Genomic DNA, 27,695 nt, shown 5'->3' with positions numbered 1-27,695 from the left:
GTGTGATATGGTCTAGGCAATCCTGCCCCGGCAGGGGGATTGGACTAGATGATCTTTCGAGGTCCCTTCCCATCCCTAACATTCTGTGATTCTGTGATTATTAGAGTGGTGAGAGAGACAGAGAGACGCACTCACTTTTCAAACTTTGCCAAGACATCAGCCACAATGGTTCTGCTTTCAATCGCTTTATCAGTAGTTCCATTGTATTCAAACAAAGCAAACATATTTCTGCTGTCCTCCATGGCCAAGCCACGGATTAACTTTTCAACCACCTAGTGAAAAACAGCACATGAAAAAAACGTAGCATGGAAAAGCAGCACCACAGAGCAAGGCAAATAATGAGAAGGGAATTCAGAGCTAGGTTTTACATGAGGCTAAAAACATTGCTAACATGTTCTCATCAGCAGTATTAACTGTTGTCAAATTCCACTTTAATTTTTTTACTAAATAATACTGATTCTTTTAGAAAATGTGTGTGCCATCACCTGGCCAGATATAGCCCCTGTATTTCACCAACTCAGCAAGAGTCTTCCAGCTTTAGGAAGCAACTTGGCTCTCATACACACCAGTATCTATCTACTGAAGTTATTCCAATAACACCTCTTATTGGAATTGCTTAGTCTTTCCTGTAATTCTTCCTGTAAGAGGGAACTATAGTTGGGAAATCCTCTGCAGAATAAAGACAGTTTTTATAGCAGGGATTTCTTCAGAACATGCTGAGGGGTTGGAGGGACAGCTCTGTACGCCTTCCCTCCCCTGAAAGGAGAGACCAGCAGAGAAACCCCCAGCGCTTCCAAAGTTTGACGCTACTGCTGGCTGGAACTGGCACGTAAAGGGATACATTGACTTTGTGCCAACACCGTTCTGTCACCACTTCTCACCTCTCCAGCTGTAGTGTGTGAGTTGATTGTAATCTTACAGGAGCCCCCGCCATGGCAATAAACTGTGGATGTCATTTCCTGCCTGCCGATCAGAGCTTCTATTTCATCCCGTGACGGCACAAACTCTCTGCACTTGGTTTTCTTCAGAGATTCGTAAGTAAAAAGTGCGTATTTCTCCATTTCAGTTCCTGGAAACTGGTCACGAACCCTGTGAGACAAATATTACTACTTAAAGCTGCCAGTCTGTGAAATAGTAAGTTTACTTATTTCGGAATAGATTTTTTTCCTGAAAGTACTTAGGTATCCAGTTTAATTGACACACTCAAAGGTTCATCTTCACTGTGAAAGAAAGTGTTCTAACTTGGGCTTTACTGTGAGACAACTTGTGTTCGTAATTCTACAAACCTAATGGAAAGTAAAAACTGAACTACCTTTCTAGCATTAACTGCCAGAACCTTCTCATGACTCAGATTTGACAACCAGATAACTATAAAAATCTTTTTGTAATCAACCCCCCTTTTTGTCAGTAACAGTTGTTGAATGAAGACAAAACTGCACTAAGGTACTTCGGAAAAAAGCAATAGAACATATTTTTGACGGCTCAGTTTTGTGGTAGTGTCACTTAGGATACTTGATTTCTATTCCTGATTTTCTTAAAGATTCTTTAGACCTTACTGTTTAGCAGTTAGTATTATGAGTATTCACTAACAACTTTAATGAACTCAGCTCTCAATTATTGAAAACTGTTGAATTCAGGTAGCTTTCAGCACAGAGTGTTTCTATAATATTTCCAGTGAAAAAATACCAGGTTCTTAGAGCTACTAAGGTTTAATTTATGTGAAGAAGTACAGTGATTCGTGATCTACAAAGGATAAAAAGATTACTGCAGGATTACAGCCATGCTGTAAGATGACTATGCATCTGTAATATTGAAAGCAACCTACAAATGCTGTATTAGCTGCAATTTTTTTAACTGGGAGACCAGTTTATGAACTGAGTTAAATTAAGAAAGTGAATCAATGTTGGATTTTTTCATTTTAACAGTTATATAAAGTGATTGATGTTTTTCATTAATCTTACTTTGGTTGAAAGGTGTATTCAATACAATAGCTTCAATAGAAGCACTTTACAAATATTTATAAAATATTTACATTTAGCAAAGTGCTTTACAAAGTCCATGCTCTAGCACAAAGACAGACATGACGCTTAAATTACTGACAACAGTTTGTTGTTAGTGGACTAACTTTCCTAATGACACACTGCTTGCATTCTGCTGCTGCATCACAGCAAAAGGAACTCCATTCTGGTTAGTGCTGAACTGTCAAAAATGACTCTTTTTTTTTTTTAAGTGGTCACTAATGTCTTAAAATTATATTTGCAAACAGACATTCCTACCCCAAATACATCTTTAAACATTCTAATGTTCTTTTATCTTCGTGATGCATACCTCACAAAACTCAGGTAAGCAGGATGAAAAATTTTTAACAGGTTGGACAGTTGAGAATGGGACCTGGGCATACTGGCTGCAAGTCATTTAAGTAACTTTATACAATTACAGAAAGCCCCCCTCTTTGGTCAATGTTAAGAAATTACGCATTCAATTTAGTGGGATTTTGCTTGATTCTTCAAATGAGAATAATTCCACCTAGATCAACCGATACACGCTTTTCTTACAACATTTTTTTTAGATTCATTGTTTGGCATAACCAGTTCACTAAGTGAATGCATCTTCAGGTCTCACTTCAAGATGTTCAGACACTGTTAAAAGTTGCAGGAAAGAAAACAGTGAGTGAAGAAACTTCTTTTCTTGCTCTAGTAGTTCAAAGCTGCTCACCTTTTGAGATGGAACTTGAGATATTTGAGGATGCTGCGACTCGGCAGAAATGTGCAACTCATGCAGGTGAGTATTTGCCAACTATACAGGTTGCCCACGCTCCCAGGGTTAGGCACTTTATTGGTCTGCTTGATGAGCTGACAGTAGAGCTCATCTCGAAGAGGTCGTAAATCATGTCCTGTTTGGAGGATACCTTGGATTATAGGGATGGGATCAGACATAGACTCCAGCTGCTGCAAAGAATTAAATATCTTGATGGCTTCATCCTGCAGAGTTGTGTAGCCTTTGTCTTTCAGCACTACAAAAGAAAAACAGGGAGAAAGGTACTTAGACTTAGACTGAGATATGAAAGAGAAAGCACTCAGGCTTAACATAGGAATTGCTTAATGCTATTCTGTGACCCTTATTATGTAGGACATTAGACTCAATCTTTTCCATTTCAAATGTATGCTGCAAATGCATTTTATGAGCTATTTTGCTGTTGAGATTTGATTCAAATTTAACAAAATCCCGTTTTGACATTTTCTGACAATGTAACTTAAAATGTGTTTCTTGCTTGATCAGAGTTTTTTTCATGGAGAATCTTCCTTCCAGAGCAATCCACACTGCTGAAGTGTCTGCCACTTTTACACTGTCACAAGAAAGTGAAAAATCTAATCAGATCATATGTGAGGTAAAGCATGACTGTGTTATGGAAAGATACACGGCATCACTTTTGTCTACAGCAGTAGCATTTCAATTAAACCCAAACCATACTACTAAACTAAATCAGTGCCATGACACTGCAACTTGCTTTTTGAGTGCTGGAAAAAGGTGGTGATTGTTTTTGTAACACAGGTTGTTCAGCGTGGGCTAACAACTTTCATAATCTACTTAAAAGCACGATGCAGCACTTGGGTTCAAGAGATGGAAGAGATTGCTCTGATGTCTCAATCAGTTAAGGCCTACTAACCATCAAAGCACAAAACAGTACAGACATATGTTATGAATATTAAGTTTCTAACCTGACATTACACTATTACAGAAAATAACTAGAACTCAACTGCAAGTCAAGGCAATAACCGAGCATCAGTCCACCTGTGGAGCTACATCTAGTATGGAAAAACTTTGTCAAGACTTCTCCCTCAGAGGGAGCTAACTGTTGCTGTCCATGGGGAACAGAGAGCAACCGTGCTGCACTCCTACATGGGACAACCAGCTCAAGTGCTGAGAAGATCAGAACTGTGCCTTGCCACTGTACAGGAGGAGGGGGAAGAGAAGGGAAAGGTTTTTCCTAGGATTTTCCTTGTCATTTGGGCGGAAGGATATTGCTTGAGTTATCAGGAAGTCTCACCTGAAATACCTTAGCTTTTAATCAACTGTGACCTCCCTCCCTCCTCCCAAGGATGAAACTTCCGATTGGAATCATATCTTGTTTAATATGCAGTTGCAAAATAAAACAAGCAAATCCATAAATTCACAACCATCAATAGCTCTGAACAATTCATTCAAGACAGACTTCTAAGTTAGTGATTGAGCCAAGAATATTAAAAGACATGATTACACCTGTTTCAGGAGTAAATGAACCATTACTTTTTAAAATCATCTCCACTCAAATGTTGTTTCCCATAAATAATGCCTCCCACCACAACTGATGAAACTTACACTTGTTAACTGAAAGTTATGGCTACTGCAGCTCCTCACATGAGATAGGAAGCAGCAACGATTTGAGAACACGATTCAAAGAGACTGAATGAATTGGGTTTAGTTGCTTATTTCAGTGCAAGGCTTTTCAAACTCAGTGGTATTAGCTGTGCTGCTGAGGGTAACAAACTTCTATTACAGCAGCGATAGCAACCTTCCCTTCTGTAACACCTGTGCAGGAGCACCACAAGCCCATGACTCTGTGCCAAACTGCTATTCTCTACCTCCTGGAAGAGAACAGGGAAACTTGTCTATTTGTATTATAAAAATATATTTTACCTACCATTACTTCACTATAGCCCATTGACTAAAATCTCCCATCCTCAGATTCAGTCTTTCATAAGGAAAAGTGTTTCTATGATTGAAAAACTTACAGTTTAGATTGATGTCCCCATACGGCAGTGGCAGTAATGGCGAGTGCAATGGATGATGAGTGTAACGGAGAATGGGGTTTCTCTTATAAATCTGTTCAACCACATCAGCATTCAGGCAGTTTTCCTATAGGGGTAAGAAAAAAGCAGGATTTGGGGTCCAGCATTAGCAATAATGCAATGCTTTGTGCCCTTAGGTTGGCTGTGAAAAAATTAGTCATCAGTGTTACCAACACTATTAGGTGCTAAATCCAGTTGTGGGTACTGTGGCTACCGTGGCACTCTGGAGGCTATGAATGCTCAGTATACGCTAACCTCAAGCCTTGCATAAGCTTACTTTATCTGTGCAGTAAAACACAAACCACAGGAGAGCTGCAGGAGACAGTAATGAAGTTTCATAAAATTTTTTTGCGTTAAGACATCTGTATTCAAGTTTTATTTAAAAATATTTCTCCAGCATAACTGATCAGCCTTTTCAGTTAGAATCTACAGGAGCTACCGTAACAAACTAGTCCAGAAAAACTGCTCCTGTAAACCTGATGCACCCACTCTGACGTCTAGATACTCCTCTTTCTTAGGCCAAGTTTGACAGATGTGTGACAGCTGTCTTCTATCAGTCTTGACTTCCACATATGTCTACTGCTCTGAAGAACAGCCTTCATAGTCTTGGAATTTAGGACTTGATAATTCTTTTCCGCAAGAGAAGAGGTGGCACCCTCTAAGGGAAAAGGTTAGTAGCAGTTCTCCCCTCTTGCCTGTTTTTTTGGTCTCTTCTTAGAATCATCATCCTCTCTCCTGAAAGCACATTAGCAAGAATCTCCAGAAAGACATTCTCTGGCTGTGCATGCAATGTCTCCAACAGGACCATAAAGCAGTAAGCATTAATTGAGTATGTGTCTCCTCGTGCAGGGACATGAGATGCTTAGCCCATGCTATCACAGAACAAGAAAAGAACCATAATGAAAAAAAAAAATCACAAGAGCTGTCTAGTCCACATCCTGGTGTGCTGCTCACTGTGGACATAACCAAACAGGTCTGCTAACTCGTGAACCTGCACACTGCGCTCCACTGCCTGGTACAGCAACGTCTGTCAAGTTACACAAACCAGTAAAACTTGTTACTGTTTTCATGGAAAAAAGTTATCCTTCTTGCCCTCCCAGTTGCACTTCATACTTTGCTCTTTCATTGTTTAGATAGAAATTCGTTTATCAGGTCAGTGAGTACATTCAGGTTCGACAATTTCAGTCCATGTCACCGTGTGATTAAAACTCAGTTTTCTGCTTTATTACCCAACATGGCAAAGCCAACATAAAAAAGATGTAAGCAACCATTCTTTCCCATCCCACGCCCTCCTGTTTGTGCCTACCTTAATATCCTGAATAAGCTGCTGAGTCGGAGTATCAATTGGCGCTTTTGTGTCAATCACGTTCTGGATGGCGCTTGACCAGCGCGTCGCCTCATTAAGCAGTTTTGTGTAGAGACGGTAACAATGTTTGCGTCCGTATACAGTTACATTCCAATAACCTAGCACAACAGTAAAAATTATTAATCATAGAAGCTGTATCCATAAAAATATCCCAACTTCTACCTGAAAACAGCTATAGTCCTATCAGACCCCGAGTGCTGCATTCTGGATCATGCTGGCAGTTTTTCAGGAACTAAAAAGTTGTACCAATAATTAAGTATCACAATACAGATACTGTGGTATTAAAGGAGATTCTCTCCTTTAAAAAAGCCTAGGAGTAATCTCAGAGTACAACCACCATCATGCAGCCTCCCATTTTATCCAGGAATCTCAGTAAAAGTGACCATAAGACAACACTATGGAATACTGTTAGCTACTTGTGGGTTGTCGGCCCTACTTCTCCGGTCCTGTCTGTAACAGGAAAATCTGAGACAGTCTCGCTTTGTACGCTTTGTCTTTTGTTGTCTGTGGCACACATCCAAACAGGTATAAAGCACGAACTACCCCTCTGTAAGAAAGTCATTAATTTCACACCAATGAAGTGGCGACTATGACAGGAAGAGCGTTTCAGTTCACGTTCTCTCTCTGCATCATTGTATAGGCCTTTTATGAAGCAGATTCAATTAAAGAAAATCTATTTCATCTTTCACTACTGAAAGCCTCTTTGAAGTGTTAGTGACCCCAATGAGATTACATAGGACTGTCAGCCGTCGCTTCTCATTTGCAAACAGCCACTTCCCAGTTGAAAACCAATTTTGAAAATGCAGAGCGGACCTGACTCAGATGTAGTATGTAGGCTGGACTCTTACTCTAGGTCTCCCTATACTTGCTCCACCAATATTAGTCCTCATAATTCCTCAGCACATAAAATAATGCATGAGGAGAGTGCTACCCATACATCTTTCCCCAGGTCTTTGTTGTGTAAGCGTAAGTGTTCACACTAACTTCGCAGCAGTGTCAGTCTATGGTAACTTGAATGTTAGCGAGAACAAATTTTTACTCCTGTATACATTAGTACCTCTGTTTTTCGCCCAGTAATTCCCTGTAAAATGCCTCAGTGACTTGGGAACCTGATTTGTTCATCAAACTGCAACCATAATAATCCATTTAAAAAATTCTTATGCACTGTTTGTTGCATTGCTAGGTAGTAGGACAGAAGGCAACTGAAAGCATATTTGAACAAGAGCAAACAATTACCTGTTTCTTTGAAGATCTTTTCATCAGGTGGGACCACTGAGCAGAGGCTGTTCAGGACCAGCGTACCCAATTTCAAAGCATTTTTCTCCGAACTCTTGTAGTAGTCCAAAGAATTGTGCGTCAAAACAAACCAACGCTTCTTTAGTTTTAATGAAGACGTCTTTGGGTTGTTCTTTACTTCCTTGTGTAGCCATCCTGTTAAAGACACAATTTGAATTGCACTTTTTTTTTTTAAACAGAACTGGACAAAATCCGGTTGCTAAAAGTTAGTTGTATACTTTCAACAACAAAAATATGATGTGAATTGTTTAGCCCACATATTAAACTTAGAGTAAAATTCTCAAACAATGAAATGATGAAGATGTACTAAAATTATTGGGAAAACTTTTCAACTTTGATGTTTACCTAGAAACATTCTATTGTCAACTTACAAAAACGCTTTTGTCATCATTACATTACATCATAACAGTGTTTTCTTACATGGCACATCAGGAGTATAATTTCAGCTGTATTAATTTATGAATAAACTCCACTGTACAAAGACGAGGCTCCAACACTACCATGCTGGCATATTACCCAGATTGTGGGAACAATCTCTTCAAAGCTTAATGGATGTTAATGACTTTTTGTTATTGCCCCACTCAGTTCTTACCCCTCACAATGAATTCTTGTCCCTCCACTCTAGTGTCGCCCTTTGACCTCTGGAGCAGGGTTATCCAGTGATGCATCTCTTCAGGAGTGTCAGCATTACAGTGAAGAACACGATTAGCAGTGATGATCACAAATGAATTGGGTCTGTGAAAATAAATGAAGATGGAAAAAGCCTTTACAATCAACATACATACTGTTTACCTCACTCACCATAACTATAAACACTATCCATTGTTTGCATTTTCTATTCAGCCAAACACTGTCCACCTCTAAAGCATTTATTTCAACACCACTAAACCTAAAAAATTTAAGCATTTGAAAAGACTCAATTATGTTGGATTCACACCAAAACGGTAGGGCTCTGAATGGTGGGAAAGTTTACATTAAATTGCAACTTGTCCTATCTCAAAATAAATCTATGGTGAGAAAAACCTCCAATCTTTAATCAGCTTTGGATGTGAATCAGAACTCTATTTCAGGGTCAGATCTATTTAGAGTGTCTGCTTCAGTAGTTACATTAGGTAAGCAACTACATTTTACAAAGGTCTATAGTGAAGCAGCTTGTGAACACAGATTCTTTTATTTTTAATGCAGTGCAACCCAATTTGCAGAGAGTACAATCTATTTTTAATGAGAGCCTGGCTTTTACCCAGTCCTACACCAGGATTCACTGAAGCATGAAGAACTAGCCCAAGTGAACTGTGCTGATGGCTCTCTGGATTAGAGAGGCAGGTTTTTCAGCCTGCAAACACCATTAATTTTTTCATCCTGGAACACACACAGTTTTTAAGAACTGTATCAGATGTAGAAAATGGGAATGATGTACTCTGGGCCACCCCATGCACGAGAAGCTTCCTTTTACATTTCTGGCAAGAAGGTAATTAGGTAGAAATTAGAACCAATCAAAAAACTGTTTATGGGGATGGAGAGGCTCACCCAAGTATGATACCATTCTCCAAGAACTGTATGCCAGGTAAAAGCTAGATGGATGACAGGATAAAGAAGAAAGTAAATAAAAGTATTAGGAGGAAAAATTTGAAAAACTGTGTGAAGGGAGGTTACAGTAAATCAAGAAACATGAGAAGCATGTAAGTTATCTTAAAAGTTATCTAAGAGTTATCCACAGCTAGTGCTCACCAGTGCCATAGAAGGGGGTAAGGAATGGATCAGAATCCAATGTTTTGGTCACACTCACTGTGGTGCTGAAGTGCTACATTATTCAGGAAGAGTGGTGGAGAGGAAACAAGTGGGCGTGTGAACTGAACAGAAGAATTTTGTTGACCGTGTTTTAAAATGTCTCAAGAGGAGGCAGCTTTAGATTAAGCTACCTGAAGCACACTCTAGAAAGCTGGATTATGTGATATACAGGACAGAAGCTACAGATGAGCTGTAGCAAGAGAACTGAAAAAGGAGAGCACTAAGGTGTAAAAACTAAGGTAGATCAAGCTATCAAACAGAAGGTTATGATCAACAGCAGCCAACCTTCCAGGCTGCCTTCTCCTCCTCCCCAGTTTAGGAAAATGACAGAAGCCTCATCCTTGGGGTTCTTTCTGAACACAGATTCAAAGGGCTCTCTGCCCAGCTTCTCTCTTTTGAGCTTGCAATAGTGGGTTTGTATGTGTCAAGATAAAAATAATCTATTGCCTGTATTAGTCAAATTTGTTTCCTAATTTAAAAACCTTCCAACACTGATTTAGACTCAGAGAACTAAAAAAAAAAAAATTACAAGAAAAAAAAAAGACTGTGTGAAAAATGCTTACAGGAGAAATGCCTTTCTAACTTAAAATTTTGAAAGCTCTGGACATTTGTGTTGTATTGTTTAGGAAACCTGAGCTTATAATCACAGTTACTTGTGGTATCAGTGTCTTGGCAGGTCAAGGACAAACCAGTAACTTAAACCAGCTGTTTCACACGTGTACAATGAGGAGACTGGAATGAACCCCTATGGTACAAATACACCTCACAGCCTGCAACCTTATAATCAGAGCCATAGCCTGAACCCAGATTTTTATCCCCCAAAACTTAGTTCAAGAACTAAGAATATCCTGATGGTTGTTTTTTATGCTGCATTGTCTTCTTTGATATAAGACATTTTTATTCTGGGAAATAATTCTCAGCCCTGTAGAATACAACATTCCTGCATGAGAAGCTGAACAGAAAAATGTTAAAATGAGGTTTTCTGCCTACTATATTGCTAAAGGACTCAAAAATAAGCTGTTCTTTTTCAGGAGCATTACTTGTATAAATGAAAGAAATATTTAATCTTCTACTTTTGGATCACTTTAGTAGCTGAACAGTTCATATACGAAGCAGTGTCAGGGAAGTTAGTGAAGTTTCCACAGAAAACACCGCCACTCCTATTCCACATTTTAACATATGATGTTTAGGACTATGAAAAGGGAGGCAATAATGAATCACTACAAAGCATGGTTGCTCAGTAGAATATACAGTCTAAAGTATACAGCATCCAATTTTGGCTAGAGAAAGCAGAAAAAGAAAGTAAGTCACCAGGCATGGTTCTGACTTACCTATCGGGATTGTCAGCAGCGCAGACAGAATCAATTAGTCCTACATCAAGTGTACCCTATAAACAAATATCCAACCAGAAAAGGAGGAAGACATTTACTATTACATTACTCACAGTATTCTTCTCAGAGACAGAAGAAAGGAGCAGCAGCTCTGATCAAGCAAAATAAGCTGCACATTTGGGCATCAGTTTCTCTTAACCATTGAAACTGTTGAAGGGAAAACTAAGAGACTCAGATAAACATATCCAGTAAAAGATTATCTCCAGTTAAGCTGCAGGCAGCTCAAAAACTGCTTTTATTTTTCTATGCTTCCAAACGTGCTTGAATTTTTCACCTAAAAGTGCCATCCCAATATAAATGGCATCCCCTCAGAACAAACTTCTGAAGCCATTAAGCAGAAGTTTTTATTTCCTTTTGCTTGATATTAGGTTCCAAGTTTATCCCATTAATTCCCAGTTTATATTGTACAGAACGAAAAATGCAGGACCAGAGAAATCTCAAATTTTCAACTCTTGGGTTTTTAATTTATTCATTAACTGTATCTTTGCAAAACTTCAAACTTAAGCAGCATACACTGTGGTGTGACAGGGAACACCCCCAAAACCAACACTCATTTTCCATCAAGGTGAATGATGGGAGAGGAATCGGAAGTCAGACTCTCCTCTTGTACAGCTACAGGGTCAAGGCAATGGACCCTTTAGCCGGTGTCACAGCTACCACCACATTCAAGGAAACCTAGGTTCTGACTCTCAGAAGCTGTGGCCACCACAGTGCTCCTTGTTTTCTAGAAGTAGTTGCTTTGAAAAGTTCTTCAGATTTAGACTTACCACAGCATTCTGTGGATTTGCCTGCTCATCATGCATCTCTCGGATCTCTTGCTCTGTGGACGCATGGACTTGACTCAGTACACTAAACCACTGGCTGTGGAGAGAAAGGCAGCAGTGTAAGTAAAATCTTGCTTCTGCACAAGCCTTCTGTCACCTTTGTTCTGCAGAGATCTAGCAGGTTCTGCAGGTTTTTGAAATTGCTTAAGATTCCTTTTGTCAACATACATAAAAGCAGCAAGGCTTTATGTCAGTTCAAGTAATACTGGGTACAAATAAGCCCCTCCAGATCTCCCATCCAAGCTCATGTCATGTCCTTCTTCCCAAAGACAAACACCTCGTACAAAAAGTGGCATCTCTGAAAAACTGGCAGTAAGCACACTGAAACATTAGAGTGCTTAGAGAGTATTTTAACACATTCCACACATTTCATCTGGAAAAAAATACATTACTAGCTACACACAAAGCCTTTAATGGGAAATCCAACCTTCAGATTAGAAATTCTGCTGCACTGATAGCGTGACTGGTAATAGCTTCTTACAATGATACTTCTGCAAAGACAACTCAAGTCCATCAAGTCCTCTGTAGAAGCACAACTGAGAGGGGAAAAAGAATAAAACCCCCAAGCAAATACCTCTACATTTTTTGTTCTCTATAGAGAGTTGGAAAATCCAGCTGCTGGAGGGACCAGTGAAGTGGAACCAGAGCCAGTCTGTGCCACTCTAGTAGCCTTGTGTATATCCACAACAGGAAAACTGGCAGAGAGGTTTCCAGTACTTCAGCCCCCAGCACTGAGCAGCAATTGCAGAAGGATTTAATTCCAACCACACCTTCTGCTTCTGGGAAATCTCTACCCTCCTGGCACTTGTATATGATAAAGCTCAACTGCTCTAAGCAATCCCACTGAAATCTGAGGGCTGAGGTTGGCCTGTTCAGCAGGTTCCTGAATGCCATTCTTTGAGATATGAATTTGCCATTCTAATGGAAACCACCTGGGGCCAAGTTTTCAAAGGGCTCAAAAGCCCAGCTTTTAAACAGACTCCTCACTCTTCTGCAGAGGCTTCTCCACCAGCACCAGGCTGAGGAAACAAATGCAAAAGTACTGGCTTTAACTATAAAGCTATCTTTTCTACAGTTGCTTATAGTCACAGAATTTATGCCTATGACACTGAAGTGCTGCCTCCTCAACTCCAGCATTCAGAAGCCAACTGTTCCCCATAATGTAGATATCGGGAAACCAAACTGCCAAAATAGCTTGAGAAAACCTGTGTAGTCTGCCAAACAGTACCAGCGCTGCCATATCCTAAATCCTTTCTAACAGCTTATGCTTTCGTTAGAAACAGTGCAAGACATGAAGAAAAACAAAGATTTAGAGTGCCTGACAATAAAGAAGATGAGAATATATTTAGTTCTGATTCTTTTGTTAAGACTCAAGAGACACCCACAGAGAGGCTGTGCTTAACACTTACTTTGCTGGAAATAAGACAAGGTCACTGAAAACCCCTCAAAAAGAGGGAAGGGTCATCTAAAGAGAAGGAACCATCAGCTGAAGAAAACTAAACCTCATCTACCAAAAGATCCCCACAAATTAAATTCAGCTTCCCTTTTTGGGCTCAGGAATTGCAAATGTATTTAAATGTCAATCTTCTATTTAAAAACAAAAAAAGAGACATCATAGCACCGTATGCACAGTTAGTAATAATTTATTACTGGATTTTAAAGAACAATTCAGAGTTTTCAGAATTTCACATAATCTTTGTGTAAACAATGAAAAAGAAATTAATCGTGGCACTTTGCAAAAGACAAAGGCAGATTTTACTCTCCTTTTGCTTTCTTCCCTCTCAGGACCTCCTTTGGTTTTCAGCTGTGTCCTAGAACCCAGCAACAGGGAAAAAGACAGACTAGGGGTTTGAAAGGAATAAACCCTCAGCAATGGCTGCCCACTGAGGCATTACTTCTTTCCTCAAATACACTTCCATGATCAAAATAGTAATTCCTCTTTGGGGGGGTGTCAGGTTTCTCTTGCCTTTTCCCATCATTTGAACAAAAAGCGACCTCAGATCATGATCCAGCCCGTGTACAAAATATTTTTTCAATAGCAGATCCAGAACCAACACAGTCCAATAATTTTGTACTTCACTTTTAACAAAGCCAAACATTAACGAGGCTTTGACTTAAGCCTATCTGCAAATCCTTACACATCCCCCTCATTAAAGTCTTCTGGGATGACTGAGAAAAAAGAAACATGAAATACACTGGTAAAAAGAAATTTTATCTGGATGGTGTGTTATGTCTACTATACACAAGGACAGCGTATAGTGTATCCTCCTCCATGTTTAAGAAAAAAATGAGAGAGATGCATGACAAGAGACAAGTCTTTATGCTGTAAGTTCTTATTGGTCCCTAGGGCATATACACAAGTCTAATAGAAGAGTCTTTAGCTAAGCCTTCATTTTAAAATATACTCACATCACACAAGAATCTTAACAATAACTGCTGGAAAGATCATAATTTATTTCAAGGGTAACTTTAAGGATGCCTAAAAAATGAAGAATGATTCTGCATTGTAAGGCATTGCTAAATTTATACTCAGGGTCCTGTGATATAGGAAGGTATTATACCTTTAAAAAGAACAGAATGCGAAGCAACTTTCAAAGCTTGACAGCAAAACTAGCTCAAGTGATGTTGACATAGGCATCCTGTATTCTGGCCTTGGGGCAGCAAGGCACTGGGTAATAAGCTTTGATTACTAAGTTCACTTTATTTAAATGCTTGATTTTTATGGGCAAGCATATTATTATCTCGCATGAACTGTAGTGTGAGGATTTTTTTTAGAAAGATGCACTACAACTGATCTGACCAGTCAAGCTTGCTCCTCACCTACCAGCCTCCCCTGACAGTTTGATATGGATCCTTCAGTAACAAAAGCAAGACCCTTTTTAAATCAGCAGAAAGGGAAACACTCTGTTACACGCTCTTCTTACTCATGAACACACTTTCACCCTAAAATCCAGCGACCACATGCCAACTTTTATCTGAAAAAATTTTAGGCTCTGCTTAGGCAAACAGATCCCAACCCTAAAGGACAGTGCTTTATTTCGGGCAGATTACAGGGTCTTAAATATTGATTTAGTCTATGCAGCTAAACACAGGAGGGCAATGCACAAGACAAGCATCAATAGCTGATGACTGCCTCTCTACAGACATACTGTACTTCAGAAAGCTGCTAGTAATAAATGGGTAACAGTCAAGTTCTAGGCAAATTTTCATTGGCAGTCTGACTCTTCCCAGTGATGTTCTGCCACAAGATCTCAGCAGGCCTTTTGAAAAAGTGTTAAATGTAGTGTGTTTAACACAGCCTGGATATTTTGTGACAGTGGGCAAACAAATTAAGGACAAGCACATGTCAGGACGGCATGGAGGCTAAAAAGGGAAGGGAAGGAAAAAAAAAAAAAAGAAAAAGGCCTGATGATTTTCATACCTTGCATCCTCAGGAGACTCAGCAATTAAGTGGTAGGTCCTATCACCCATTACGAGATCGATACCGTTTTCTTTGCCTGTATTATCAACAATCTCTCTGAAAAGAAGAAAACACCAAGATTGAACATTAGTGATTTTTTTTTGTCAACATTTTGAAAATTTTGTTCTGCTGAGAGGCTCACAAACTTCTGATACTTAAAATAACAGCAGTCAGCCTTGATCAGGTCCATTTGCAAGACTCACAATGTGATTTATCAGACAGTATTAATTCACTAAACTATAGTAGTTGCGTTTTCTGCCTATATGGCACAAATATTCAAACTACTATGAATGTCACTATACCAAGTTGACTTGGCATCCCCAAGTTATTTTTGGAGTGGCAAAAAGAAAGCTCTTGAAGATTAAAAACAAAAAGCAAACAAAACCTGGGTTAGTGATTCTGTGTGGTTGTGAGTCAGCATAAAGACAATTCCAAACATGACTTCCAGAAAAAGCTGAGCACTCATCTGCTGAAAAGTTACATCTTTCTAATTTGTAATTTGGACATCTAATTATGGATATAGTAAACAATCATGAACCACAAAGAACAAGATTTTTAAGGAGTAATTTAAGTATTAGATCAGGTTTTCCTGAAGCTTAAGAAATCAACTTGATTTCCTTTTTGCTGTTTCACTGTATTTGTCTGAAGCTTATTATTTCCTTAACTAGCTATACTTCCTTATCAGCTACACTATTCTCATGAATCTCTATCCTATAAACAATATATGTGAGCTCTGCTTATCAGACTCATGAGGACAATTTATCTGCTATTAAAACAAAAAGCTATAATTCTGTACTGTTTTCTTTAACTTGGCTTCCTTCCCTCCCAGTAACACTGCCCAACAAAATACGTCCCTGTTCTCTGCTTGAAGTGAATCAGCCCAAGATGTATTTAATTTGAACACGGTCCCTAATATGGAGTGGTGAAATATGTAAGCCGCATGATATGTTAGGAATGCATTGAGTGAATATTAAAGTTACCTAGAAAAGCTATTGTTTACTTCTCATGACATACAGCTCTTTAAATACAAGCACCCTTTCTTTTGGCTATTTTATACACAAATAGTCATTGATTGAACCTACAGTTCAAGTTAGGTTCAACAACCTTTACCTGACAATTTTAAAGGTACGTTCAGCAAAGGACTTCTATAGGGCACAGTTAATGAAACAATGTGGTGACAACAAAAAAGAAGGTTTAAACATATTCGAAAAATACGCTAAATAAATGGTATGGTACTTGAGACAGAGTCAAATTCAGTTTCAACAAAAAAAATTGTGGTAGGAACTTCAGTCTCTATTCAGAGATTTACTTGACAGCCAGCAGCCCGTTGGTTTTACAAGAGCAAGTCAGGATGCTCACTGAAACTAATTACTGTGTCCTGCTTGAAGTCAGGCTCAAGCCAGGACTTCCAAAGAAAAGATTAATCTAAGCTTTCAATTTAGTTTAGGTACTCTGTTAAATTAACAAAATAAAATGGATAGTTGCAGATTACAAGGAGCAGAGTGGAATCAAGTGTTACAGCCATTTCTATTTTTGTCTACCTTGAGAGAAAGCTTAGGTACACTTTTATACAGAAATGAGACTCCTAACATTAGCACACTATAATTTTTAAACTAGTTAGATAATCCGTAAATTCATAAAGCATACTGACTGTTTAGAAGGGAAAATACCATTCCTTAGAAAACTTTTTCGATGCATGCTTCAGGAAGCATAGAATTTTAAGGCATAAGGAACTTCAGTTAGCAAGATATAAATTATTAAGCTAGGTTTAGTAATTCTATTTTTTTTAAATGAATATATGCATTTTAAAGACTTTTCTACCACTACCACAATTAGTTCAAACATGAAAAAAATCATAAATGCATACAGAAGATACAGCTTTGACCAATGCTAGCTTAAATATATTCAGGGCCTATTAATTCCACCCTCTCCATTCTAGTTTTGCCTATAGCTACGGACTTGGCAACAAGCCCCAAATTGCTTTGGGAATCATTACAGACTAAGTAGGGCCTCTAGTCTGGGAGAAAGCATAGATGGATTCATTATAGCAGCATTCTCCTAAAGTATTTGGCACTGGCTTAGCTCTGGAGCACTCCATAGTCTTAAGAGAGAGCCAACTAAGGACAACACTTGCTTTCAATGACTTCATCACACACACTCTCAGGCTTGCATTCACACAATTTGAAGGCAGGGCACTCAACATCTTCCCAGATTAAGCCCCAAGAAGTATTTAGGAGGAACTATGGCTAACATATAAACACATATAAACCTACTTGGCTGTTCGGACATCAATGGCACCCTTTAGCTTTTCTTCACTGTCATTTTCAAAATACATCAACCTGGACTGCCTGAGAACAAACCATCGTTTCTTCCAGTTCCTTCTGGAAAGCGTAGATGATCCACCTCCCTTTTTGTGAAGCCAACCCTGCTTAAGCGCTTCCTGCTTGGAACGAAACCACAGGAAGGTCTCATCTTTCAGGACACACCAGCGTCTCTTCCATGTGTTTATTAAGCCACCTGGCAAGAGAGACAAATGTGGGTTTATATGTAGTTAAGTCAAACAATTATATTATAAAACAGAAGCTGTGACCAAACCAATGCAGGAAGATGCTGACCAACAACGCTGCACTTAAACTGAGTCTCTGCTGTAAGCCACGAAACCAAAGATCTCATTTTTGCATATCCTTAAGGCCATCAATATTGTTGGCAACCTAAAAGACCCTTAAATTATCAATGATAATAAATCTTTATATAACAAAAACATATATGTAACACTCATATAATTATATATCATGCTAGTGATGACTGTGTTATTTTTCACACAAACATAGCTGTGTGCACATTCATCACTGTTCCTATTCCAGGAAAATAAGTTATGCTGCAGTGATGGGTATCACAAGGATTCATATGGATTATAATTTACTATCAATCATCAGAAGATAAAACCAAGAATCTTAACCAGAGACCTCCTGTGTATATTCTTTAAGAGTCTCGCACGCCCCTTGGCTACACATATCCTTCTTTGTGTCTCTTGGATCCAAAAGGAAAGTCGACTGAGGTCAATAAAACTGGTCTGCAACATAGAATGCTGTCTATGTTACAAGGTTTTGGGAGCAGGAATCAGTGTTCCTCAAAATTTGGTACAATTTGACTTTGTGAGTTATTGTGCTATATTTATATTGGATATTCCATTGTTTATGAGCCAGCAAAGATATAAAATGAAACAGAGGCAGCCCAAAATGTTGATGTTCCTTTGCAGAGGGGAAAACCACTGCTAGATGTAAGTCACTGAAAGTAACTTAACTTGAGAGCAGCTCAAATTAAGTTACTTTTCCATCACCCTTTGAAAAATGAGAAAATAGCTGAACTCTACAGGAATTGGAGTGCAAGGCATAATAAGCATTTCTGGTTATTTTGTATATTTAGTGAGTCCTGATTCACCCAGTACCTTTCATGTACAGAAAGCTGTGAAAGTAGGGCAGGCTGACACAGCTATAGACTGAATCCCTCCGGTAGGAAAGTTCATCATCTGTATCAAACCTGGAGTCAAAATCTTCTTCACTGTCTTCAAACTACAGAAGAAAGGAAATAAAGGTGAAATGATCTCTCAGGAAAGGGTTTAGGTAAAATTGGTTTAGAAGTCTTCAGCTAAAACATTTTATGATGTATTGGAAGAACATGATTCCTTGCTGGTTTTCGCCCAGCTAACAAAGGAAGGAGTACACCGTAGCAAGTTGTAGCTTGAACTGTTTGATTACACACCAGCCCTAATGCCATGTAACAAATCTATGAAACACCTTTGTAGCTGTTCAGGAAAGCTATCCCTTTGCAAGAGCATGGCCAGGGTATGCTACCTTGTACTACCTCCCTCCATCACTGAAGTGCTGTGGGTAACAGTTTAGAGAAGTCTTGGAAAAGAAACACATTCCACAAGCTGTAGTAATAGCTTTTCTCCACCCTCACCTCAAATAATCAGAATTTCTGTTCTGTATCTGACACACATCCAGAGATGTGCAACAGGAAGGAGTCCTCAACAGAGACAGCTAAAAACGTTCTCCTTTTAGGCAAGAACTGCCAACTTATCCCAACAACCATGACGGCTCTTTGACTGGTTTCCATTACCTCAACTGTAACAGATATTTCAGTGTTAACATTTTCCTTCCAAATAAGTCAGTGTTGCTGAAATACTTCTTCACTTTCCCAGCCGCACAGTCTCACAGAAGTATTCTCCAAGTGGTCAAGGAAATCGTATTCTTCCAAAAGTATTTGTCAGAGTGAAGCCCACAGTATACTCAGTGAACAGCACTGAAAAAGGGATCTTCAGTAAGAGTGTCTGCCTTGCTAATTCTAGTATTTGCCGTCACGTGAAATTTACTCTCCAAGTCATCTCAAAATACACCTGGCATTTCAGGGTCTTCTGCAAGCAGCTTACTCCATGCTGTTGGAACTTGAATGCATAACTGAATCTGTTTTTTTCTGAAATCAATTCCCCACCATGCGACCTGGTGCCCTCCCCAGTTGAGACACACACACACACACACACACACAGAAGAATTTTGCTTATGAATTGCATCCAAGGCCATACACTGAGCTTCTCACCAAATAACGTGCAGTTCTGCATTAAAACAGATGGAACCATATCCTTGGATAAGCCTAGGACTGCAAGCAGCATCTGAGCTGTCTGTAGCTCTAATGCATTCACCCCAGTGGCATCTAGATGGCAATAGACAACTATGTCTATATGCAATCTAAGCAATCAAACTATACAACACAGACATTTGTAAGAACAGCTGCAGTGACTCTACAGCTGCAGAGTGAAAAAAACAATAATCAGAAAGCACATATCATTATTAGATAATAAAAACAATGATACTTACAGAAGACTGAGCTCCTTCAGAACTAAATCGGTATGCTCCAGAGCTATTGTATGTCCCCACGGAGCATCGGTAGTCCGGTGACCACTGGCTGCTGTGCGAATTAGAGAAGGTCACACTGCTACCAGAAGTAATAGCACCATCTTCATAATCGTCTTGGTCATAATCATAGTCTCCATCGGGAGAAATAAGTTCCACAGAATTTGGGGGTCTACACGATACATTTTCTGGCATGCAGTATGTGGATTCACCACTCGAAGAGTTGTGGAGACTGACTGTATCATGGGTAGGAGGTATAAGCATGGTGTTGCTAGCAGCAGGAATTGTTGGCACCACAGTATCATTCATATAGGGATCCTCTTCTGAGGAATCATCACTTGTTCTGATGCCACTGGTCCTTTGATCAGAATGGCCATGCTCACTTGGGTTGGGCGAATCCTTAAATGCATCATCATCAGCTTCAAAGCCCTCATCTACCTCCTCCTCAGGATATGGCTGGCTGAAGTTAAAATTGGGCTTTTCACTGCAGGCATTTCCAGTCTGTTCAGTCAGCTCAGCAGGATACCCATTGCCCACAGAGAGAGACCTCTCAATGTTTCGGACACATTCATCAATCTCATCAAAGTTCAGAGATTCCAGGAACTCCTGGGCTGCTCGACATGCTTCCTCCTCGAGCCGCCGGAGCTCCTCGTCTCGAAGCTGCTGCAGCCTCTGTAATGAAGCCTCTGTCAAGGACAGCTCCTGCTGCTTCTTCACGCGCTGCAAGTCTTCAATTTCTTTTTCCAGACGCAAGATTTCTTCCACCTGCCGGCTTTCTTTCTGCTTCTCCACCTCTTGCTTCAGCTCTGCCTCCTTCTGGGCTTTCTGAATGGCAGCCAGTTCCTCCTTCCTTCTCTCTTCTTCAGCCTGCATTCCAAATAAAATAAATTAAAATAAAATAAAGCCCTCCAATGTAAGATTCCTTTTTAAAATTTATTTATTTCTAAAGCACCGTGCTCCCACCATGCTGTTCATTTAAATGGACCCTTATCCCTACATCTGAAAGAAAAGTAAAGGAAAGTAAAAAAACCAAAAGTATGATTACATTTGCTCACAGATACTGGAAAGCTCAAGTACACGCAGAAAGTTCAATCTTTGCCAGAAATTAAATGAAGCATGAGGTGAAAGAAATTTCCATGCAAACAACTGTATCAAGTTTCCTTTGGCTTTATCTGCCAACTCCTGTAATAAGTTTAGTTTAAATGCCACTGATGCCTTTTATTTTTTTAATGGCTGGGTTGAGATACTCAAATAAACAGGACAGCTGAAAGCATTAAGAATATAATTTACCTGCTGGGCAAGACGCTCTGCTTCTTGCCTTTGTCTTTCCCTAAAAGTGAGGGAAGAAAAGAAGTTAGTAAATCAAGCTCAACATAAGCTCATCACATACCTTTGCTAGGGCAACAGCTCAACTTACAGAGATCATCTGTCACATGGAAAAGACAGACAAAAATAAGGTAACCAAGGATATGTTTGTGACTATGATTATAGCTACATGCATCTTTTAGCAAAAGAAGCAAAGGTTTCCAAAATCCCTTGATCAAGAACAGCCTGAAATAAAGGCTATCCAGACCAAAACCTAATATGGCACAGACAGGAGAGTGATGTAAGGCAGCATACTGCACCTTTCTTCCTCTTCTTTTCTTCTTTCCTCCTCTTGTCTCCGCTTCTCCTCTACTCTCTCCCTGTAAACACGTCGAGCAAGCTGGCCTCGCCGCTGCTTCTGAAGGATGATGGCTGCTTTCTTCAGGCCCAGGAACTTTTTCCTACCACTGAATGCTCTGTAGTTCTTCTGTATCACAACCACATAGTACAGAACCTTTCTATACCGCTTTCTGGGAGAAAAAACAAACACCAAGCAAATTTCTAAGGAAACAAGGAACTAACCAGCAGTGGTGAGAGGTCTTCCCATGGTGACCTGCAATAATGAGCCCATGGTAGTAAAACAATTAATTATTTCGAGCTCTGTGATGGTTTCCCCATTCTCGTCCACATTCTCCTCCCTAGGAGAAGAAAGAGGTTCTCTCATTTCTATGACAGTGCTGTCTGTGTCTTCATTAAGGAAATGTACATTACTTGTCTTACATGTTCTTATGTCCCTGACAAGGAGATGCTAAAAGGACAGCTCTGTGTGTGCACACATGCGGAGAAAGAATACACACAGATAGTCATCCCACATCTCTGAAAAGAAAGATCATGAACAGCAGGATAGCTTTGTCATTAAAAAAGGAATGTAGTTTTTAAGTAACATATTGGTCAGAATATAAGGACAGGACTAATATACACATGAAGAGAAATAACCTCATTATGCAAACAAGTTTCCTTAAACTGTCCTCAACTGATTTGTAGAAAAAGCAGAGATATAAACAGATGGGATGAGCAACTCCACCTAATACATAATGCATGAAGCCAGGTAAACAAGTGAATCAGTTACCTAATGTCATGGTTCTTTAAGAACCAAACTGATTAGTTTTATTTGCCTTCTCATTTCTTACCATGACAAAGCAAAGATAAAGCTGAATCTCAGCTGGTAACTCGGGGCAGCCCCATGAGGTGCCATCCAGCTGGAGTTCCTACCATGGATCTAATGCCATGATACAATTACATGGATACTGGCTGACCTCCAAACTTCCATACAGTGCTATTCATTATATTAAACCAATTCAAACTCCATTTTGTTTTATTCATAGGTCTGGCAAAAATACCAGCTGGTAATTTCAAAAGCCACTTACAGGATTTGGATGCCTGACCCCTAGGAAAAGTTAAGAATTGTGCCAGAAGGATTTAAGTCCATGACACCCCACCCATTTATTCCAAAGCGTGATTATTAATATTCTCATCTAGTCACTTACCGGGCAGCATAACCTAAGATGTGCGCTCGGATAATCATTGCTGCCTTGGTGACTTCCACCTCTCGCTGTTTCTCCAACTTGTGTTCCAAGGACTCCCGGAGAAACACCTACACAAGAAAACTTCTGGCTTAACAACTTATGGAGAGCATCATGTATAAAGGACAGCCAGGGCACTGCCGATGTCAGTCCAAGCAGCAAACCTCAGCTTTGAATCCAGAGACAAAGATACCATTTCCTCGACAGAAAAGAAAAAACCAGAACGTATTCCTCTTAAAAGAAAATACCTGCAGATGATCCTCTAACTTTGGATTTCAGTGGGAAGAGCCTGATTACACTAATGGGAATTTTAATTAGAAGCAGGGTTTTTCCAAAAGCAACATAATTACTGGATTCATTAAACAGCCTTTCCCACCCAAGAGTAACACAGGCCAAAGAAGTTGTAGGACGTAGCGTGAGCTTCCTGATTTGAGGGGCAGAAATACCACCCTGACAATTTAGCTGTTTCACAGTAACATCAAGCTCCACAACCCCTTACAAGCCTCACTGCTTCAAATGACATTGCTGTAAGCCTGAAGAAGTAAGCAGAAATGAGAGTGGTTTCATATTCGGGTTGCCTCGACTGTTTTCCTGTCATTACACAGGGAGAGAGCTGCTGGGGCCAAACACCCCACCACAGCCGTCTGCCCTCCTGCAGACAGGTCGCTCCCCAGGCTCTCATCCCAGCACGAACCTGCATCATTCGCCTGGACTGCCGAGTGCCTCTTAGAGGCAGCTTTAGCTCACAGTGTTGACATACATAGAGCTAACCCAGCTTATTTTGCCTTAAATGAATGAAACCGCTTCTCCAGCCAAGCAGAGGCATGGGGGGTGCAGCTTCCCTCTTCCACCTGCCTTGACGTCTGCTCTTTACTGCACACTCACAAGGAGGTGAGCTATCTGCTGCCAGCGCTTCTTCCAGGTCTTCTCAACTCAAACTTTTTGAAGGCTAAGTCTGCTGGTATCAGCTATAGGTGGCAACAGCCTGGCATGCTGCTGGCTAAGACACAAGCAGCTGGAAACAGCTGGTTCGGTGACACTTTGATTACCTGGGATGAGAGCCAGGCTGCACACCACAACGTGGAGATGAGGAAAGTGCATGGACAGTGTAGGCTCTGCTAAGGGAGGAGGGTTGCAAAGATATCTAAAAGCAGGAATGCTTCCTTGAAGCGTTTTGTTTTTTTTCTTGCTATGGAAAAAAAAAAAGAAAAATATGAACTTTTGGGTGTTCAAGTTTTTTCCTCTGTGTTTAGGGGAGAAAAAAGCCCATCATCAAAGCGAAAGCAGTAGCACTCCCAAGGAGAGGCACAGTCCTGAGTTTTGATTGTAGCTAGAAAGGGACTACAATTTACTACAAATCACCCAACATTAAGGAACATAAAAAGTCCCACAGGAAGTCCCAAAGTTCCAGTATCCAAGTTGCACTGGGCAACTTTTCTATATAAAGTTTTTACTTATGGAAGAAGCCTTTTCTTTCACTCAGTGGGCAATCTTTCTTTGCTCTACACACACTGGCTTTAAAAAAACAACAAAATTCTGCTTCAGAAAGGCATTCAGCTACTTCCTGAACAAAAATGGACATTAAGCACATGTTAAGCCCAGGCTAATGCCTCTTCCTGAGCAGGTGCATTGCAGCTTGAGATGAAAAGACAAGAAAAATTCACACTGAAGCTAAATCATCGCAATGTTATCACCCCTTTTAAATAACATGGGCAGGATAGTGCCCCATCCCATTTTCAGTCTGAAACCAATGCCCTCTTGTTCTCTTCTACAATAAGCTGTTTATGAAGACTCTTACAAACGTGCAGGCGGCTCCTGGGTGGGGGACAGTGAGCCCAGGCCCCAGTAAGGAAAGTTATAACAGAGCTCTGGCTCCTGTTGAGGTCCTGATGAGCAGTTGGTTAAAAAAAATTCAAGTTCTTCCAAATATACGTCCCTAAGATGCCAAAGCCATGTCTGGGGTCTGTGCATAAATATTGTTAATATACTACATCTGAAAGTACAATGAGAAGCACAGCCTAGCTCTGTGGCTGAACATTACCACTGTATTATTTGTAAGTCATCATCTACAAAAATGGGATGAAAGATGACTTCCGTTGCCATCAGAATATTTCAGGTTCTATCTCTAACTGTAAAGCGATTAAATAAACTTTCCCAATAGCATATATGGGACTCCTTAAGCATGCAGAGCGAAGGAAGCCCTTCAAAAGTATGCAGTTGTGGGGAAAGGAGGACAAGGAGGAAGCGTGTTTCACACAGAAATCAATCAGATTTTACAAATTATTTTTGCTACCTTATGGTAATGAGAAAGTTTTTTCACAATTCTAACAACTGACAGGAAAACTGCAAGTGTAACACATAATTCAGCAAACTTTACTTCTGGATCTGTTTTTCATTCTCTCTTCACTATGGAAGCCCTGGGAGCACCAAGAGGAGTTACCCAGAGAAACAGGAAGAGAAAGCCATCTGCAGAGGCCTGGGGGATGATCCTCGCAGTGATGGCCTGATGTTTGCAATCCACTCTCTAGTCCTTTGCACCAGGCGTTTTTAATATTTAGGAAACCTTAGATCCTGCAGTGGGGAATCTTCACTTGAGTATGCAATGCTTTCACATCATTTGTTGAGTCCAAGAGCACAAATTCACAAGGAAGCTCTGCACACAGCTCTTGTCCAAAATCAAACTTGCAAAATGAGCGTGCAAAAACACCTGGATTGTTTTATTTCTCAAATTAAAATTCCACTCTTTTTTAATTAAAATACTTTGAATTTTTTGGGGAAGAGAAAAAAGTTGCAGTCAAAGTTTAGATTGTGGCTAATGTACCTCTGGAAAAGACTCTCAGACTAGGATGGCAAACACACTTAGAGCTCAACTCTACCACATGAACACTGGCTAAAATTCCTCCCCCTGATTTCAGCCACTGAGCAGGTGTCATGCAGGTGGATTTAGTAAATGTGGGTTTAGTATGAGTGGAGCTCTCTGCAGAACAGAAGTGTTACATGCTCAATACTTCTAAAAATGATAAAATCCAGCTACCACATTTTAAGTTCTGATCTTCACCAGCGCTATCGCTTGTGAGCAGTGGCAGAAAATTCAAGTGGACTCTTTCTCCATGAGTGAAATCATCAGTCAGTGTCTAAGTGCCATAGACAGCAAATTCCTCAGCACAGCCATTAATTGTTGCTATAAGGGTTTCAAAGAGCACTAATAGGCATGAGCAGCTTCTTTTAAGGCCAGACGTAATTACCATTACAACTACGTCTCTGCAGCTGTGCAGTCTAAATCCTGTCCCCTCAGCTTTGTATAAGCACCAGCCCCGCAATATCCACAGTCCGATTATTTTACCTTATTTTTTCCAAGCTGCCATTCAGTGCTTGTGTTGTCATACAGACGAAGTAGGACGGCACATCTCTCATTTAAATCTTCGGGCAGAGTTAAGTTTCTCATAAGGACTTTATACCTGGCAACCAAGAAGTACTTATTACTTCATTTATGTGACAAGTTCTATTTTTGCCATATGATTTTTTGGTTATTAGATTTTCACTTTATTCCACAACATGGGAACGTTGATTTGGTACCCATGACTCGCACCTGAAGCGCACAAGTCAGTGTGTTTACCTTTTACAAAACTCTTGAAAGGGCCTGCGGACCGGGAAGCCAGCCCTCCGAATCCTGACTGTCTCCAACATCCCAGAATAGCGCAGCTGGTTAAGCACCACTGTCTGATCAAACTGGTCTGGCATCTAGAACGAGCAGGTTCAAAACAAAGATTTTAATAGCAATGGCTAGAGATGTCAGGGGAATAAACAAAGGGCAAATTACAGGAATCTGCAATGCGCAAAGGCTAAAAACTGGCTACACAACGTCTGAAAGGACATTAGCAGTTCAGAACATATAAAAATATATCTATAGGATGGAAATAAAGGGGCAATTACACAATATAATTTCCATGCACACAACATTTACAGCCATTTAATCCAATCAGCTCTCTCCTTCCATTTCTCTTATACTCGCAGGCCATTGCTGTGCAGGAAGAAATGATGGAAAGCAGCACAGGCAGCTGACAGGGTCAATAGCTACACGCTTGACTCTTTTGTTTCTTTAGCAACTGAATATACAGTCCCTGTAGATAATCCCAAATGTTGAAGATACACAAATACAGTGGTGTGATAAGTTTTCATGAAAAAAACAAAACCAGAAGGGCAGAAACGATTTTTAGTGTAGTGACAAATCATCTACTATGGACAGGGATGGAACTTTGCCAGTGGAACCTCAAATCTTAAATAAGCTGTTATTTCAAAGAGTTTCTGTTTGCTGCTATTCTGAACAGCAGAAATATTTTCATCTGTAGACACAAACCAAAAATTCTGCGTATCTGAAATAAGTTTCCCTTCGTTTGCATGCAGTTCTTTTGGCATCATTTTTCATTTAGAAAACAAATAACCCTAGCCACTCAGACATGAAAACCTGCGAATATTCATCAGTACATTCCTGCCCCTGGGAGCCCTGGGAATCCTCTCGTCCCACCTCAGAATCCCCAGAGTCACCCGTGCTTTGAGGTAAACCAGCCACAGCCACACAAAGCTACTCAAGATAGTTGATAGAGAAGTTGTAGATGCCCCATCCCTGGAAGCATTCAAGATGGTGCTAATCACTACCTTGCAAAATGCCGGCAACCCTGACACCGAAATAACATCACATGTAAACACACCATTTAATTCATCAGCCCAAAAATCCACTTTAACCCACCAGCTGCCTGTCCTGAACAGTCATTTGCAGGGCTGGACTACAGGGCTTAGTATTTTGCAAGAAGAAGTTCAGAAGGTGGGACCTCATAGATATAAGACCTGAAGTTCTTCAGCTGATAGAAATGACAGCAAGATCAAGCCCTGAGCAACTGTAAATCAGAGGACTCTCTTGGTATTTACTAACTGGCTTTAAT

At 40.0% G+C, this 27,695-nt stretch overlaps 1 protein-coding gene and 1 long non-coding RNA gene across 2 annotated transcripts in view; one reads left to right on the top strand and one right to left on the bottom strand.

Annotated features, from left to right (window-relative positions):
• The window catches only part of MYO10 (myosin X), a 180,365-nt gene that overhangs the window by 6,406 nt on the left and 146,264 nt on the right, over positions 1-27,695 (bottom strand). The window contains exons 20-37 of the mRNA XM_068395900.1: positions 26,372-26,496; positions 26,099-26,213; positions 22,720-22,826; positions 21,493-21,702; positions 21,158-21,197; positions 19,832-20,734; positions 18,403-18,526; positions 17,228-17,471; positions 14,916-15,011; positions 11,438-11,531; positions 10,611-10,666; positions 8,084-8,226; positions 7,432-7,626; positions 6,136-6,293; positions 4,773-4,896; positions 2,716-3,013; positions 882-1,089; positions 136-272 (exon numbers count right to left, since the gene is read on the bottom strand). Coding sequence (XP_068252001.1) covers positions 136-272; positions 882-1,089; positions 2,716-3,013; positions 4,773-4,896; positions 6,136-6,293; positions 7,432-7,626; positions 8,084-8,226; positions 10,611-10,666; positions 11,438-11,531; positions 14,916-15,011; positions 17,228-17,471; positions 18,403-18,526; positions 19,832-20,734; positions 21,158-21,197; positions 21,493-21,702; positions 22,720-22,826; positions 26,099-26,213; positions 26,372-26,496 — 3,377 coding nt within the window. The remainder of the gene's footprint in view (positions 1-135; positions 273-881; positions 1,090-2,715; positions 3,014-4,772; positions 4,897-6,135; positions 6,294-7,431; positions 7,627-8,083; positions 8,227-10,610; positions 10,667-11,437; positions 11,532-14,915; positions 15,012-17,227; positions 17,472-18,402; positions 18,527-19,831; positions 20,735-21,157; positions 21,198-21,492; positions 21,703-22,719; positions 22,827-26,098; positions 26,214-26,371; positions 26,497-27,695) is intronic.
• LOC137660816 (uncharacterized) lies at positions 2,576-4,177 on the top strand. The gene is made up of 2 exons (XR_011047784.1): positions 2,576-2,781; positions 3,740-4,177. It is a non-coding gene; the product is annotated as an uncharacterized lncRNA (long non-coding RNA).

Source organism: Nyctibius grandis, chromosome 3, assembly GCF_013368605.1.
Source record: "Nyctibius grandis isolate bNycGra1 chromosome 3, bNycGra1.pri, whole genome shotgun sequence".
NCBI lineage: Eukaryota > Metazoa > Chordata > Aves > Nyctibiiformes > Nyctibiidae > Nyctibius > Nyctibius grandis.
The sequence above is the reverse complement of the archived record's forward strand: the minus strand, read 5'-3'. Positions and strand labels throughout refer to the sequence as shown.